The 16,304-nt window shown below is 51.7% G+C and overlaps 1 protein-coding gene across 2 annotated transcripts in view; it reads right to left on the bottom strand.

Moving 5' to 3' along the window:
* CHRM4 (cholinergic receptor muscarinic 4) overlaps positions 1-16,304 on the bottom strand; it is a 41,881-nt gene that overhangs the window by 3,527 nt on the left and 22,050 nt on the right. The window contains exon 2 of one of the 2 annotated variants that reach the window (XM_045012807.1): positions 1,378-1,419. The exons of the other annotated variant lie outside the window; for it this stretch is intronic. Coding sequence (XP_044868742.1) covers positions 1,378-1,419 — 42 coding nt within the window. The remainder of the gene's footprint in view (positions 1-1,377; positions 1,420-16,304) is intronic. 2 annotated transcript variants of the gene reach the window in all.

Raw genomic sequence — 16,304 nt, 5'->3', positions numbered from 1 at the left:
TATTAATGAGCTGGGGAAATGATGCAGACAAGTCAAGAGGAAGCCACGTTTTGCTCACTTATACCCCTTACACTCCATTGGCTTTACTGGGATGGTACCAGTGTAACTAGCAGCAGAACAGGTCCAATCCCTTTCTTGCATGCTGCACCCAGAGGAACGGAGTGAATTCAGGCCTCTTTCCCTCGCTCACAACCTGGAGAAAAGACTCTTGTTGCCTCCCCATAACTGAAGCTGTAGCTGAAAAGCAGCCACTGTGAGAGAGTGGAGGGAGTCTGGGCTGAGTGAGCGATTGCATGGCCTGAGCAGTCGTGTCTCTTTAAACCTCAGCATTTTCCCAGGCCAATGTTGTTTTTAGCTAATGCTTGAAAATCTCATTGTGCTGTACCATTCCCATCTGCCCCTGCAGCCCTCTCCCCAGGAGCTGGTCATGGCAGCAGTTTGTGTTCCAAAGCGGAACAGCCTTGGAAGCATCTCTTGGCTTTGTTTTTAATCATTGCTTGTGATTATGAAGACACAAAAAGCTCCAAAGGGAAGCTCTAAAGAGTGAAGCCAAAGGAAGGGTCCAGCTAACAGAGCTCCCAGCCCATACTCAAGGCATTTGCTATGGAAATCCTGCCCTCTGCTGTCTGCTTCTTGTACTGTGCTGGGTGACTCACCCTGCTCCCTGCAAGACCCTGATGGGGCTACATGGACTCCGTGGGAAAATGAAGCAGAATGAGAATGGCTTGGTGGGGTGGGAAGCTGCAGTAGCTCCTCTTTTGTGGCAAGGCAAAGCAGCACGTTCAGGTCTCTTGTGCTTCCTGTCCTGCTGAAACACCATTGTCAGCCGGTGTTTTACCAGATCTCAGGAGAGCGATGGAAACTGATGGTGAATGCAGGAAGGACGTTTGGCCTTCTCTCTGAACAGCCCCGCTACCGTTCTGCCCAAGATTTTAAAAGGGAATTGGGTGCTTGTGAAAGGGGCCAACCCAACAGCCATGGAAGTGAACACAGACAGTGTTTATCTAAAGGACAGGTCCAGCCTGGGCAGCAGCTGAGCAACCTTCCTCTCCATCTCCCCGCTGGCCACTGATGTTCTTCAGCCCTCAGGAGCAGTGCAGTCCAGGGGGTTGTACAACCCTGTCCACTGTAGCAATTCTAGTGGCCTTAAGCCAGCTCCCCGGCCAGGGCAATGGAGAGCACTGGGCTGTCATGTCTATGTCACTGCCTCGGTTGTGTCCCTGTCTCACGTGGAACAGTGGGGGGAGAGGGGGTACAGGGAAGAGAAAGAGGATCATTAGGCCTGTGTGACCCCACTGCAGACCCAAACAAAATAATGGGCTATACCAGGGCCCGGCATCCTGGGAAAGCTTGTGCTGGGGTGTGGGGAGAACTCACGTGAGTCTCCAACAGCAAATGGCTCCTTCTGGAAAGCAAGACCTAGAAGAGAGACAAGAGCAGACCCTTGATCAGGTAATGAGAGTGTGACCTGCAGCACTGAGAAGCCCCTTTAGGAGATACAGCATCTGGGACGAGCTCTGAACATCAGCGTGTATCCAGCAATATTCACTGTCCAACAAATGGCTGAGCATCTGCCCCTCCTAGGCGCACCCAGGCAGTAGGGTGGTCAGAGAGGCAGCCGATGTTCAGCAGGCTGAGCCTGTAAGAGGCCAGGCAGAGGGATGAGGCCTGCTGGGCAAGGGATTCCTGGAGCTACAGTCCATGTGCAGTTTCTTGCCAGAGGGCTCAGTAGGGGGAGGCTGCAGGGCTTGGATGAGAGATTCTTTAAAGTCTATCATAAAAAATATGTTAAGTAAAGCCCTGGGCCTAATGTAAGTGTCAAACTTGCCGAGCTGCATCCTTTCCCCTCTCTGCGACAGGGCAGGGTGAGAGCAGCAGAGTGGGGCTGGAGTGCTGGTACTCCCACTGAATCACCAGGCCCAGCTGAGCATCACACCAAGTGACAGGTCTACATTGCAGCTGGGAAAGTCCTTCCCAGCACGGGTAGATAGCCACTCGTCTGCTCAAGCTAGTGCACTAAAAATAGCCCTGTGGCTCAGCAGCCCAGGTGGTGGCTCGGGCTAGCCACCCAAGTACATACCCAAGGGCTCGGGCAGGACTGTACTCAAGTGCCTAGCCTGGGCTACCAGCTGTGCCATTGGGCTATTTTTAGCATATTAGCTTGAGCAGAGCTAACGTGTCTGCCTGTCTGCACTGGCAAGCCCCTCCCAGCTGCTGTGTACACATCCCCAAGGCAGGGTATTCACCAGGGGCTGACCAGTCGGGCAGCATGCCAGCACCGGAGTGACAGACCAGACTGCCAGTGGGTCTGAGCGTGAGCCACACCTGTGCCCCCAAGGGTCAAAACCTGTGTGAGCTGGAGAGGGTCTACCTGTCTCATGCTAGAAGTACAAGTGCTTTTTGATCATCTGCCACATCCCTCTCCACATAGCACATCACCCCATGTGCTGCCTGATCCTCTCTCATCAAGGTCCACCCCAGCAGCTGCTCCCCATCGGTCTCCCCCATAACACTCCTGCCCCTCATGCCTACTGCCCCTTCTACGTCTTCTGACACCCACAAGTGAAGTCTAACAAGATGCCCCCCCCCAGTCCTCATCATGCTCTTGTAACATGCAGGAACCATGCAGAGTCCCAGCCACAGAGGGGGCTGAATGCAGCTCTCCCCATCCTCTCACTGCACAGACACAGGATACCCATCATAGATACCAGGGGCCTTTCACTCCCACACTGCACTCCCTGTCCCCCAGGAGAAACCCAGGGACAGGGGCTACACCTGGGCAGAGCTGCAGTTAACCCCCTGGCCCTGGCACAACATCTTGCTTGATGTCTGATTTTCAGAGTCTCATGAGCAAATGAGCCAGTCACTTGGGATACGTCTACACTGCAGTCAGACACCCTCTGCAGGCCCATGCCAGCTGCAGCCTGAGCACTGGGACACTCCCACCTTGCAGGGTTCTAGAACCCCACCTCCAGCCCAAGCCTGAGCATCTACACTGGTATTAAACAGCCCCTTAGCCCAAGCCCCACGCACCCGTGTTAGCGGGCACGGGCCAGCTGCTGGTTTTTAATTACAATGCAGGCATACCCTGAGTGACTAACTCATATCTGCACCTGATCAATATCTCACTAAGGAGTGGATCCGCTGCAGTCTGATTAACCCAACCAAGATTCACCCTGGGCTGGGACTGTTGGCCTCTCACCCCACAGCTTAGTGTCAAGACCCACTATTCTCTCCAACAAGAGACAGAGGGATTATCTAGCCCTGCCCCCCACCCCCACCCCCACTGGACAGCCTTGCCTGCACAGGGATTAGCCCTACCCCAGCAAACAAACACATGCACACCCTAAGCCAATGCAGCTCACTCATTAGACATGGCGCTGCTTTCTGGGTCACATTGTCAGCCTGTAGCTACAATTATTTAGTTTGGCTGCAGGCAGCTATTGCAGAATGTTAATGGGATCAAGAAATCCTTGGCACCTTTAACTCCCTGAGCAGCCCTTGCCACCTTCCCAGGGGAGTCACTGAGACATCAGGTCTCATTATGCCAGCTTGGTACCAGCAGGAAGGAGACCAAGCCACTGACAACCTGGGGCTATTTCCATCTCCTTCACTGAGCCATCAAGAGCCCCATAATTACTGCATGAATAAACCAGGGGCAAGCGTGACTCTTTGAGGCCTGCCTGAGAAAGCAGCCAGCACCGTGACTTCACAGCCCACACACAACTGTAAGTGAAACTCAGGAGACTCCATGCAAAGTGGCCTGGCAGGGACAGATTCTACAGGCACTTATCACACAGTGCATCCGGAGACCTGAGGGAAAGGAGTGATGGTGAGAGCTGCAAACCCTGGCAAAGGAAACCGTTCCTGTCTGATTCACACCCCAGCTTGGTCTGCTGCACCCAGCGAGTCTCACACCCTGCCTGCCCTTGGCCACAGACAATGCTTCGGTACTTCTAGAATGCAGCCAGGCCAGAGACTGTGGCAATGAGGCCATCTCCTCTCACGGTATTGCTAGCCGAGTTCTACAGAGCCACACATTCTGGAGAGTTCATTAAAGCAGCAGAACCTTTGGGGGCTTCTCCCTGTGTAGCTGATAAAAGCTCGACCCACCTAACCTGCCCCAGAAGCCGTTAAACCCATTTCCTGGTAGAGGCCTGATTCACTGGCGCCCACTGGGTGCTACTGGGAATCTGCAGGGGGAGAATGGGGCCCTAGATCTGGGGGACTAACTAGGCATTGGATAGAAGAGCTTCAGTGTCATTAGCCATGACAGGATCCAGTCAGACACTAGAGAACGCAAGGCAGGAGAGCGAAGCGAGGGAGCCAGGGGAGAGGGCCCCATGAGACCTGACCTGAATTGCAGACAAATAAAACAATGTTTTACAGGAGCCTTCCCAATGCAAAGCGGAAAATCAGATTCAGCTGCTGTCCGCAGTGGGGGAGTGTTTGGGAACTCAAACCTCTGAGACCAGGAGTCACAAAGCCACTGGGCCAATGCTTGAAGGCGCTTTGGGGCCCAGGAATGCAGAGAGCACCTAGAGCCAAAAGGAATAGGGAGGGTAAAACCTCCACTACCAGATGGTCACCTAGCGCAGCCCTGGGACAGGGGAGGGGGTGCTGGAGCAGGCCCTCCCTGTGGCTGGATGATGCTCTCTGAAGAGTCCCACCTCTTGGTTTTATGAAAGTTCATTGTGAAAGTGGTAGCAGGAAAGCCAGTGACCCCTAGACACCCTCATGCTACTGGGGCCTTCCCACTGCGTCTCTGAGCCAGCTGCAGCATGGAAGCAGCTCCCATACTCAACAGCTAATCCTGCCACGTGCCCCAGAGTCTTCAGCACCATGGATCACCGAGAGGCTGCTCCCACCCTGCCCTCCACTAGATACAGATGGAGTCCTTGGAGGTGGCTCCATTCATCCATTGGATACGAAGCCCAGAGACCAGCGATGGGTTTCTCCTCTCCCCAACTGGGGCTGCCCCAGGGGATTTGATCCTAGCACCTTTTATTCAGCATGAATGTGAGGCCACTAAGGGAGGACTGAGACATGTCACAGGCCTGCATGCCATCTCAACAGATGCAAACTAGCAGTGCAGCCACAGTGCTTTGGGAGCCTGTGAATAGAGCAGCTGCTACAGCTCAGCCCAGGTCAGCGAGGAAGCATTTTGAAGCCCTGTTGTAATAGTCACTTTACCGAAGTAGGGCATAGGCTCAGGATTCTGCTTGACTCCTCACTGCTCCTAGAGACACAGGTAACCAGTTACCTCTGGGTTGCCAAATGACTACGATCAATCATTCTTCTCCAGTCAGCCCCTTTGACAATGATCCATGCACTGGCTGTGGCAAGTTCCCCTGCCTGGGTTTGACACCAGGGGCTAGTTCACGGTGACCAGCACCTAAGCAAGACTGACTGACGTCACATGAGCACTCACACTGAGCTGGCTGCCAGCTGAGTTCCAGATCCAGGTCAAGGTCCTAATCTTCATCTGCAATGCCTTGAACGAGCCGGGGGCCGGTTACCTCAGGGGCCATCTCTCTGTCCTTTGGAAAAAATACTACAGGAGACCAAGGCAAGCCTGCGTCTCAGCACCCTCAGAGCACCCTGTAAGGGACAGCCAGTTCCCAGGGGCCTGGGAGCAAAGAGCAAATCAGGCCCCAACACAGAAGGGATCAATTGCTGACCCCTATGGATGGAAAGAACGTGGGATGGTTCCTGAGGTGGGCTGTGTCTGTGGCCTTGGGAGCTATGCTATGAATGAATGAATCCCAGCTCTTTTCCAGCGGGATCCTATCCCCCAGGGGGTGTTTAATGCTGTCCATTCATCACTAGAGTGATTAAGTGCCCTGGGCCCCTCTGAAGACACTTGACCTGCAGTTTTGAAGGCTGGGCCCATGGGGAGGTAACAGACTTGGCCCCTAGTGTAACAGAGAGACACACAAGGCTCCTTGTTAGGCTCCATTACAGCCCTGCAGACAAGTCTCCTGGGTGTAGGCAGAGTCAGGCAGAGACACACAGCTCCTGGGGTACCACACAGGCCAAGCAAAGTTACAAAGCCCCAAACTGAGCTCCCGCCTCAGCTTGGGCCACAGGTGCTTACCATGCATGGGCTCACTCCAGGTGTTTATCCATTCAACAGCTCTGGGGTTCCAGCCTCAGGCCAGCTCCCACAGCAGCCCCTTCTGCCCTGGATCATTTGAGCAGCTTGGGCTTCAGCCCGAAGGAACTACAAGTCAGGCAGAGTTGGCTAGTTTATGCTGACATTCCTGAATGGCCTCAGCTGTCTAGTGGTTAACACACTGGCCTGGGCGACAGGAGTCTGGCTTCTTTCCTCAAGGGATGGGAGGAGGGACCAAATTCACTGGGTAAAGCGCAAAGCAAATGCCCATCTTTAGCAAGGTCCATACAAATATGTGTGAGCGTCTTCTACGGGCTGACTTGCACCTTGGCAGAACACACCAGCCGAGCTGCTGGTGGTGCACAAGCCCTGTCTTGTTCTGCTCTCAGTGACGCCTCGATGATCCAGAGTGACTTCGTTTAACTCAGTGGAGTTGTTGCGGATCTCCACCAGTGTAACAGAAGAGAATTTGGCCCATTCTCTTTCCTTCTCTCCTTGTGACTGCCCCCCCCTCCCCCAAACAGGAAGAAGTATGAGAGCAGAGGATGGGAGAGTCGGTTTCAGTGCTACTCACCAGAGCCACAATCCCTCCAAACAGGGGTACTTCCCTATTACTCTCCACACCCCAGACCCGTGAGTGCCACTTACTGGGCATCCCTAATGTTACTGCTCAAGCATCAGGGCCCTGCACAGACCGGACTGCTGACTGCAGACTGAGGTTGTTTTCTCAGGTTGTGCGCACAGAATATGGGGGGAGGGGGCGGCTGTTGTGCCTGCCCTGTTCGTGTGCTCTTCTCTGCACCTCGCCCTGCAGCCACCCTAGGACACATCAGCTGAATCACCGGCTGTGCTGCTTGAAAAGCTCTGAGGCTCAGGATGTGCTGGCTGGAGGCACAGGACACCCAGGGGACAAGTCCCCCCTTGACTGCCCTGTCAGATTTCCCAGCTGATATTTACTTCAAACGCAGACAATTTCTTTCTGTTTCAAAGTCTCAGAGACATTCATGCGGCAGGTGCTACTGGAAGGAGAGCTGGAGAGACAGAGGGAGCTGAGGATCAGGGCTGGGTGATGGGAAATGAGCTGTGAAGGGGAGAGGTGGGGCCCCCCACCCGCTTTCATTTCCTTCTTTCCTCCGGTCTCATTCTCTGTCTCCATCTCTCTCTCTTTGTCTCTCCTCTGTCTGCTGCCTCCTCTCTGCTCACTAACACAGGAGTCAGAGGGAAGATGCAGCCTTGGCTCAGACCAAATGACATTTTGAAAGGGTTCATGGGGATGACAACCAGTGGGAGCCATAAACTTCCATGCCAATTGGATTTGCTCCCTGCACTCCCTGTCACTCATCCGGCGCACTCAGCGGATGCTCTCCCAGACTCACTCTCACCAACAAGCTGGAACAAACTCAATTTCTGTTCTCATGCCTCTCTTGGCTTTTCAGCTGTGATTTATGAGTTGTTTTCTATCCTGCTGCCCTTATGCTACTGGGACTCCTTGCAGATAAGATCCATCTAGGTCTTTCTGTGGCCCCCACCAACACAGTACATGAGCACCTCACAGACCTGACGGGGAGGGCCTGTTATCCCCATTTTACAGATGGGAAATTGAGGCACAGAGAAATGGTGCCTTACCCAGAGAGTTTAGATTGTAAGCTCTCTGGGGCAGGGTGTTCTGTGTTTATCCAGCACCTGGCACAATGAGGCGCTGATCCCTGAATGGAGCCATCAGTGCTTTGGCAATACCAACAACAAGACATACAGGGAACCTGAGCTAAACCATGTCTTCAGAGTGCCAGTCCAGCACCTTAACCACAAACTGATTCCTCCTCCAGCTGTCTCGCCAGCTAAGAATTAATCCCCACATGCCTCAGCACGGGATCTTCAAGCTTAAAGGTCACATCCACCCCAATGCCAGGGCCAGTCCAAGGCTTGGGGAAAGGCTTGGAGGGGAGTTTTCATTCACCTGTAGAACCATATTCTCCACATCAGAAGAATGTTTTGCCCTTTTCTTGACACTAAAAAACACTTTGGAAGGGGCTTTAAAGGGGATTAGATCTGCATGGAGGAAGAGAGGTTTATTTCCACAGGGGCTGAACGCTGTAGACTGTCAGGAGGTCGGGGGTGGGGGAGGTGCAGATAAGCTGCTATTTAAACTTTTTCTCTTGTAACTTGTGTCAGAGATGCACAGAGCTTTGAGAAGGTGCCCCATTGTCAAGTAACTAATGCAAGCAGGCACTAGCCCCCTGGGAGGTGGGTAAGAATGATTTAAAAGCCCATAATATTATTAATTATCCTTCTGTACACAAAAAGGAAATAAACACAGATATTCCATCCAGTGCAATTATCTCCTAGGCAGCAGCTGAACACTCTGTCCAGTGCGCTATGTGTGATCAAGAATGCATGGGCTTTTGTTTCAGTCCATATATGTAAAAGGAGTCAGGGCTCCATAAACACTATATTATCCTACTTCTTACAATTGATTTCTCACTTCACTTTTTAATGCACATGAGCAAATCCATTGTGATCCTAGGAGATCATCTTGTCCATGAAAACATTGGCTCTATTTACATAAAACGAGTGCCATTGGATGGGTGACACTTCCTTCTGGGTGACTAACCCCTGGAACAAACTATCAAGGGAAGTGGTGGATTCTCCATTTCTTGATGTCTTCAAATCAAGACTGGCTGCCTTTCTAGAAGATCGGATTTATTCATACACAAATTACTGGGCTCAGTACAAAGGTAACTGTGGAGGAAGGTGAAATTCTATGGCCTGTGTTATTCAGGAGAGCAGACTTAATGGTCCTTTCAAGCTTTAGACTCTATGAAGCATTCATTTTATTGCACATCAAACAACAATGCGTATACTCATGGCATAACTTAATCCCGGGTAATTTGGCCCCATGACACCAGTTGTCATTGGACTACTGGATGAGTATCCCTGCCAAAGTGTTTCATATTTGCCTCTGAGGTTCTACCACTGTTAAAAAAAAAAGCCACTGAAATTTTTCACTCTTCATTCTCAGAAATGGCTGAGCTGCGTATGCTCTATTTTCAACAAAAATCACTCCCAGGCCGATAATAAACAGGCCAAATTTCAGCAAACAAGGTAAGAGATTAAGTTAGAAGCCTTTGAAAAATGACCCTTTAGAATTAAACTGTTTTGGAAACAGGTGTCACTGCACCTATCATTTTACAGCTCAGGAAACAAGGTGCAGAGAAATGAAGGGGCTCCCCCAGGGTCACACTGCAAGCATGTAGCAAAGCCAGTACTAGACCCCAGTGCTGTAAGTAGGTATTTTAGCGCATGGAACAAGCAAGAGCCCTGCATGGGACTACTTCTTTATCCTGCTCCTGTCCCGCCCCGCAATAGCCACTCCCACTTGCTCCTACATTGTTTGTTGAATTTTTATCTTGCTCTCGCTATTATGGCAGTGGGTCTGGTGGGACACATGGGATCTCAGTCGCTCTGCAGAGCTCTACCCCCTATTGTTTTTTTTCCCGGCCATCCCATTTTTCTGCCCTTGTCTCTGGCTTTGCACCCTGGGCAGCTGCCCCGCTAGAACCCAAGACATCTGATATGTCAGCCGCTGTTCTAATCACTAGACAAAGCTGCCTTCCCTCGAAGTATTGCTAAAACCCAGCCCTGGTATCATGTTGCCACAGACTGAGAAGGAACCAGAGACGAGAGTCCTACCTTGCAGGCCCCCTTCATTACTTTAGTCCTGGGCCCATCTGCACCCAGCCCTATGAATGCCCCTCAGTCTGACTCACAGCCTCCCTGCTATTCCAGCCCTGCCCTCCCTGGGCCCCTGAACGTTGCACACATCTCGATTCCAATTTGCAGCACCATCTGCTATCCAGTACGGGGCTCCCTCACACTCATCTCTGCCCAATGCAGCTTAACCCTGATCCACCTCACCCCTGCAATTCCAGTCCTGCTTTCTTCTGACCAGAGACAAACAGTTCTGCTAAACTGCATGGTGGTTTTGTTTTGGGGCTAAGTGGAGAGACATTCATTTTTGATCAGCGCAGGATTTGAAGCTAACTTCCTGAAGGTGTACAGCAAGCATACAGATTAAACATACTTCCACATAATGTATCTGCTCAACAAGAATCATCACCAGAAATCAAGACAAACTCTAACAAATTTGTCAGAGAGGAACATGTACATATGGGAATGAGATGAACTAGATAAACCAATTAGTTTCTCAAAGGCATCTGAGTGTAATCCCCTCCCAGAGGAGATCGGCTTCTGATCTGGGTTTATTAAATCAAGACCTTTGGAGGAAGAGCAGAGCTTGAAAAGACGCTGAGCCCTATGGACTCCCTTCCGCCCCAACAGAGGAGAGGCTGATGTATTTATTTAATTACAGTTTACATATACTGATCTGAACCTCTAAGTATATCACATGGGATAAAGGCACAAACCCATAGGTCATAAATCTTAATAAGTAGCCACCCTGACAACATTCCAAGTCACAGAAAACCCTCCTGTACCTCCACTCCAGGAAATGCTGTAAGAACGGTAAGTCTTGTGACACAGTCTGAGAGGCTCTAAATATGTCGGCAACTGATGGCATGCATGCCAAAGGTGGCGAGCCGATTTTTGATGGCATGTGGTGGTGGGCTGAGCAGCTCAGCCCACCGCCACTCTGGGGTTCCGGCTGCAGCCCCGTTGCCAGCCGGGGTCCGGGCCACTAGCCCGACTCAGTGCCCGCTGCCGGCCTGGGGACCCATAGGGAACCCCAGGCTGGCAGTGGGCTGAGCAGGCCAGCAGCTGAGACCCCGGCTGGCAGAAGCTGGCAGCCGGAACCCCAGATTGGCAGCAGGCTGAGCTGCTCAGCCCGCTGCCGGCCTGGGGTTCCATTCACTCAGCCAGTGGCAGGCTGAGCGGGGCCGGCGGTGGGCTGAGTGGTTCAGTCCTCTGCCAGTCTGAGGTGCCGGCAGCACTCAGCCTGCTGCCGGTCTGGGGTTCCGGCTGCCGGCCCCGCTCAGCCTCCTGCCGGTCTGGGTGAGCAGAACCCCAGACTGGGAGCGGGCTGAGGGGGGCCGGTGGCCAGGATCCCGGCTGGCAGGAGCTGGCGGACGGAACCCCAGACCAGCAGCGGGCTGAGCAGGGCCTGGGATCCTTGTCTGGGGTTCCAGCCACCAGCCTCGCTCAGCCTGCTGCCGGGTTGGGGTCCAGCTGCTGGCCCTGCTCAGCCCGCTGCCGGTCTGGGGTTCCATTCACTCAGCTGGCAGTGGGCTGAGCGGGGCCGGTGGCCAGGACCTCAGACCAGCAGCAGGCTAAGCAGCTCAGTCTGCTGCCGGTCTGAGGTCCCGGCTGCTGGCACCACTCAGCCCGCTGCCGGCCTGGGGTTCCATTCACCCAGACTGGCAGGAGGCTGAGCAGGGCCAGCGGCTGGGACCCCCAACTGGCAAGGGGCCGGCAACCGGAACCCCAGACTGGCAGCAGGCTGAGCCACCCAGCCCCACGCCAGCCCCGCTCAGCCCACTGCTGGCTGAGTGAATGGTACCCCAGACCGGCAGCAGGCTGAGCGGGGCTGGTGGCTGGAACCCCAGACAAGGATCCCAGGCAAGGATCACACAAAACTGATAAGATCTGCATTTTAATTTTATTTTACATGAAGCTTCTTAAATATTTTAAAAACCTTATTTACTTTATATACAACAATAGTTTATTTATATAATATAGACATAGAGAGAGACCTTCTACAAACGTTAAAATGTATTACTGGCACGCGAAACCTTAAATTCCAGTGAACTTGGCACACCACTTCTGAAAGGTTGCCGACTCCTGGCAAATCAAAGCAGCAAGCAAATACCAGAGATCTGGATCCTAGGCCTAAAACAATTTCAGCTCCAGCCACATCACAATTACACCACACACCTCTGGGAATTGTGGATGTTGCAGTACTCCATGGAGAAAAAGGGCATCTCTCAGGAAGCCAGTTGTCCAATAATTTAGTGCTTTGTAGGTGAAAACGGCATCTTCAACTCCACCCAGAAATCCTCCGGCAGCCAGCCCAGACCCCAGAGGCTAGCCATCACCTTCTTCCAATTTCCAACATCCCCCACTCCCTCCTGGCAACAGAAGAGGGATGCCACAGGATTAAGGCTGCTCACAGGTTTGGGCCTTTGCAAATAGACTGTGTGACTGTCCACTAGCAGTGTTTCTCAGCCTTTTTGATACCAGGGACCAGTTGCTGCCTTCTTAAATTGTGTCAGGGACCTCTCAGGGACCAGCACCGGTCCATGGGCTGGTCACTGAGGGTATGTCTACATTATGAAATTAGGTCAACTTTATAGAAGTTGTTTTTTTATAAATCGATTTTATATAGTCGATTGTGTGTGTCCCCACTTAAGACCATTAAGTCGGCAGAGTGTGTCCACAGTACTGAGGCTAGCGTCGACTTTCAGAGCGTTGCACTGTGGGTAGCTATCCCACAGTTCCTGCAGTCTCCACCGCCCATTGGAATTCTGGATTGAGATCCCAATGCCTGATGGGGCAAAAACTTTGTCACGGGTGGTTCTGGGTACATGTCATCAGTGCCCTCCCATCCCAATGAAAGTAACAGCAGACAATCATTTCGCACCTTTTTTCCAGGGTCCTATCCACTGGACCCCCTCAGCCTGCTGCCTACCTGGATGATCGGAACCCCAGCAGGCAGCAGGCTGAGCAGGTTGGCAGACGGAGACCCAGACCAGCAGCGGGGTGAGCCTGGACAGTAGTAAGGAGCAGTTCAACTTGCGGTCGCACCTACCCCCATCCTGTCCCTTGCTCCCATGGCTAATGAAGCCTGGACAGTAGTAAGGAGCAGTTCAACTTGTGGAATGACAAATCCAGAATGAAGGATTGCACTCTGTGAGCCACGTTAAGATTATTTCAGAGTCCTAGGTAGCATTAGTCCCTATGAAAGGCTTCATGAAAATTTTCCCCCACCCCTAACAAAAATGTTAATGTATCAGAGCAGCTGAAAGGGTAAGGAACCTGGGACTATAACTTAAAAAGAGCTTCCATATTATTTAACTCATAAATTATATAATTCAAAGTAAAATTTTGCAGTGCGGTCTATTCTGAGACTAAAAATGCAGGAGGAGAGTCAGAAAAAGGAACAGTGACCTGTTTCCACCCAATTTTGAACCAGGGACAGTTCATATGTCAGGTGAACATGATAACCACTACACTACAGGATCACTAGCAAGGCATGATACTTTTGCCATTAAACATACACAGCAATTCTTTCCTGGCCTCTGCCACTGAATGCCTCCATACATTACGCTGTGCCCTATCAGTGCGGGAGGACTGCATAACCTCAGAAAACATGAAATTGAGAGTGCATTTTTTTTTGCTTTCTAATCTGCGATAACCTCAGGGATGGAGATGATAGGGGGAGTGTAGAAACATTCTGGGGACGTAGGGACTGCATGGTCACCTGTGCTGCTGAGTTTGCCATGCTGGCCAAATAGGAAATGAAATTCAAAAGTTCCCGGGGCTTTTCCTGTGTACCCGGCTAGTGCATCTGAGTTCAAAGTGCTGTCCAGAGCGGTCACAATGGAGCACTCTGGGATAGCTCCTGGAGGCCAATACCGTCAAATTGCGTCCACACTACCCCAAATTTGACCTGGCGATGTCGATTTCAGCGCTAATCCCCTCGTCGGGGGAGGAGTAAAGAAATCGATTTTAAGAGCCCTTTAAGGCGAAAAAAACGGCTTTGTCATGTGGACGGGTGCAGGGTTAAATCGATGTAATGCTGCTAAATTCAACCTACACTCGTAGTGTAGACCAGGGCTGAGAAACACTGCACTAGAACTCCAGGTGGAAGCCTTTTCCTAAAAGTCTGGGATAGGGCCCCTTGCCCTGACATCCACCGCACCAGTGTCCCTGTACATCCCTTTCCTCAGACCCATGGCCTGGGCTCTCCAGAGGGACCACAGTTCTAGGATTCATTGTCCTGCATTGGTCCCAATTATCCCATGTCCTGCTGACCAGGTGCATGATTCCAGCAGGGGTCCCCTTTCCGTGGGAGCTTAGCTCCAGCGTGTCCTTCTTTTGCCAATCACACCCTGATGGCATTAAATCCAGCAGCCACTAGATGGCACGCTTGTTTCTGACAAAAATGAAACAATCCTTTCTCTGGCTGTGATAAAGTGAGGTTAAACGGTGGGGTTGAGTCAGTAAGTAGCTCTGGTCTGGTCAGCATGGTTCTGCTGTAGCTCTGATCTGATTAGTGTGGGAATGCTAGAGCTCTGCCCCAACTCTAGCTCTGGATCCGGGAAAGCTGCAGACTAAGCCCTGTAGGGCATCTATGCTGCAATTAAAAACCAGCGGCTGGCTTGTGCCAGCTGACTCGGGCTCCTGGGGCTAGAGCTAAGGGGCTGTTTAATTGCTGTGTAGATGCAGGGGCGGCTCTAGGCATTTTGCCGCCCCAAGCACGGCAGGCAGGCTGCCTTCGGCGGCTTGCCTGCAGGAGGTCCCCGGTCCCGCAGATTCAGTGTACCCTCTGCAGGCACGCCTGCGGGAGGTCCTCCGAAGCCGCGGGACCAGCAGACCCTCCACAGGCAAGCCGCCGAAGGCAGCCTGCCTGCCGCCCTCACAGCGCTGGCAGAGCGCCCCCCCGCGGCTTGCCGCCCCAAGCACGTGCTTGGCGTGCTGGGGCCTGTGTAGATGTTCAGGCTCATGCTGGCTGCAGCCCAAGCTCCAAGACCCTCTCACCTTGAAACATCCTAGAGTCCAGGCTCCAGCCCAAGCCTGAATATCTACACCGCAATTAGAAGCCCTATAGTCCGAGCCCCATGAGCCTGAGTCAGCTGGCACAGGCCAGCCACGGGTGTTTAATTCCAGTGCAGAGGTGGGGTTTGATATTGACATATTTTGGTCTGGTGATAAGGAGAAAGAACCTGCACTTTTCCCATTGTGCTGATGCACTTCATGGCTTCACCAGGGCCATCTGGCACAGCACGTGTGGGGATGCCATGGGGGAATCTAGCTCTCTCTTTATCTATGTAGGCTTTTTACATCACTCATCATCAGGACATTGGACAGTCACAGTAATGTAGCTAGGCAAAGTCAACCCCAGGTAAGTGGGACAGTGCTGATCTCGCCTCAAGGTAGAAGCTACCTGCCCTTGTCTTCACCAGGATTTTGCAGTGGGAGAGCTAATCCACATTATTCATCCCACAGTAAAAATACCCCTTGTTTAGCAATGAAGACAAAGCCAGAGTGCCTGGGACACTCACTCCAACATGTGCAGCTGAAGAAAGTGTTTGTTGCCATTATAGCATTGAGGGTTAAAGGTCGGGGGTTAATGAAAGGTCAGAACAAATCAGGTTTCATCTTTTGGTTAGAGAGAGGGACAAAGGAATTTGCCCAAAGCTGTAAAGGCCCCAGCAAGAGTCATTTCACCCTGTTTCCCAGCCTTTTGCTGTTTATCTCTGTTCTCCTAAAAGTGCCGAGAGGGTAAAAAAATCTAATGGGATTAGTTCTGTCATGTTAAACTGCAAATGCAATGCAGGTTTTAGCATTAGCACAGGCAGATAACTAAGTTCTGAGGAAATGGGGGGGGAGAGGAAGAGAGCAAGAAAGGGGGGGAGAGAATGATAAATGGGTATTTATGTTTATGGTGTGTGTGTGTGTGTGTGTGTGTGTGTGTGTGTGTGTGTGTGTGTGTGTGTGTGTGACACACAGAGAGAGAGAGAGAGAGAGAGAACTGGGTGATGGTTTGTAGTGATAATAGCTTTATCTAATAGTCGTTAATTAGTTACTGAGTCATGGCACTGCTTTACATGTAGTGAGGGATTGTTCTAGCTGACAGATTCACACCCCTTAGAGAGTGTGAAAATGTAGCTCTTAGATACCAGTAATAGGCACCTTGGCAATATGATAGATAGACAGAAAGAATAAAGAATGTAGTTCTATTCCTAGCAAAGTGAATTGGCCAGGTTTCATACAGGCAGGGAGGGTTCAGTGCTTGATGGTGTCAGACACATGTGCCAGTGATCTCTGGATAATTAACATGTGCAAATAAATGGGAAGACAGAAAAGGAAAAGAAAAGGTGAATCAATAGTTCACCAGCATTCAATTGTATTTGCTCATTTAAAATGCAGTCACTCCTTTTGCCCTGTCAGGAATGCCCCGGACTTGGCAGTTTCATACTGGAAGGCATCCCGTTTAACTCCTTACCCATCTATA

Source organism: Mauremys mutica, chromosome 4 (assembly GCF_020497125.1).
Source record: "Mauremys mutica isolate MM-2020 ecotype Southern chromosome 4, ASM2049712v1, whole genome shotgun sequence".
In the NCBI taxonomy this organism is placed as follows: Eukaryota; Metazoa; Chordata; order Testudines; family Geoemydidae; genus Mauremys; species Mauremys mutica.
The sequence above is the reverse complement of the archived record's forward strand: the minus strand, read 5'-3'. Positions and strand labels throughout refer to the sequence as shown.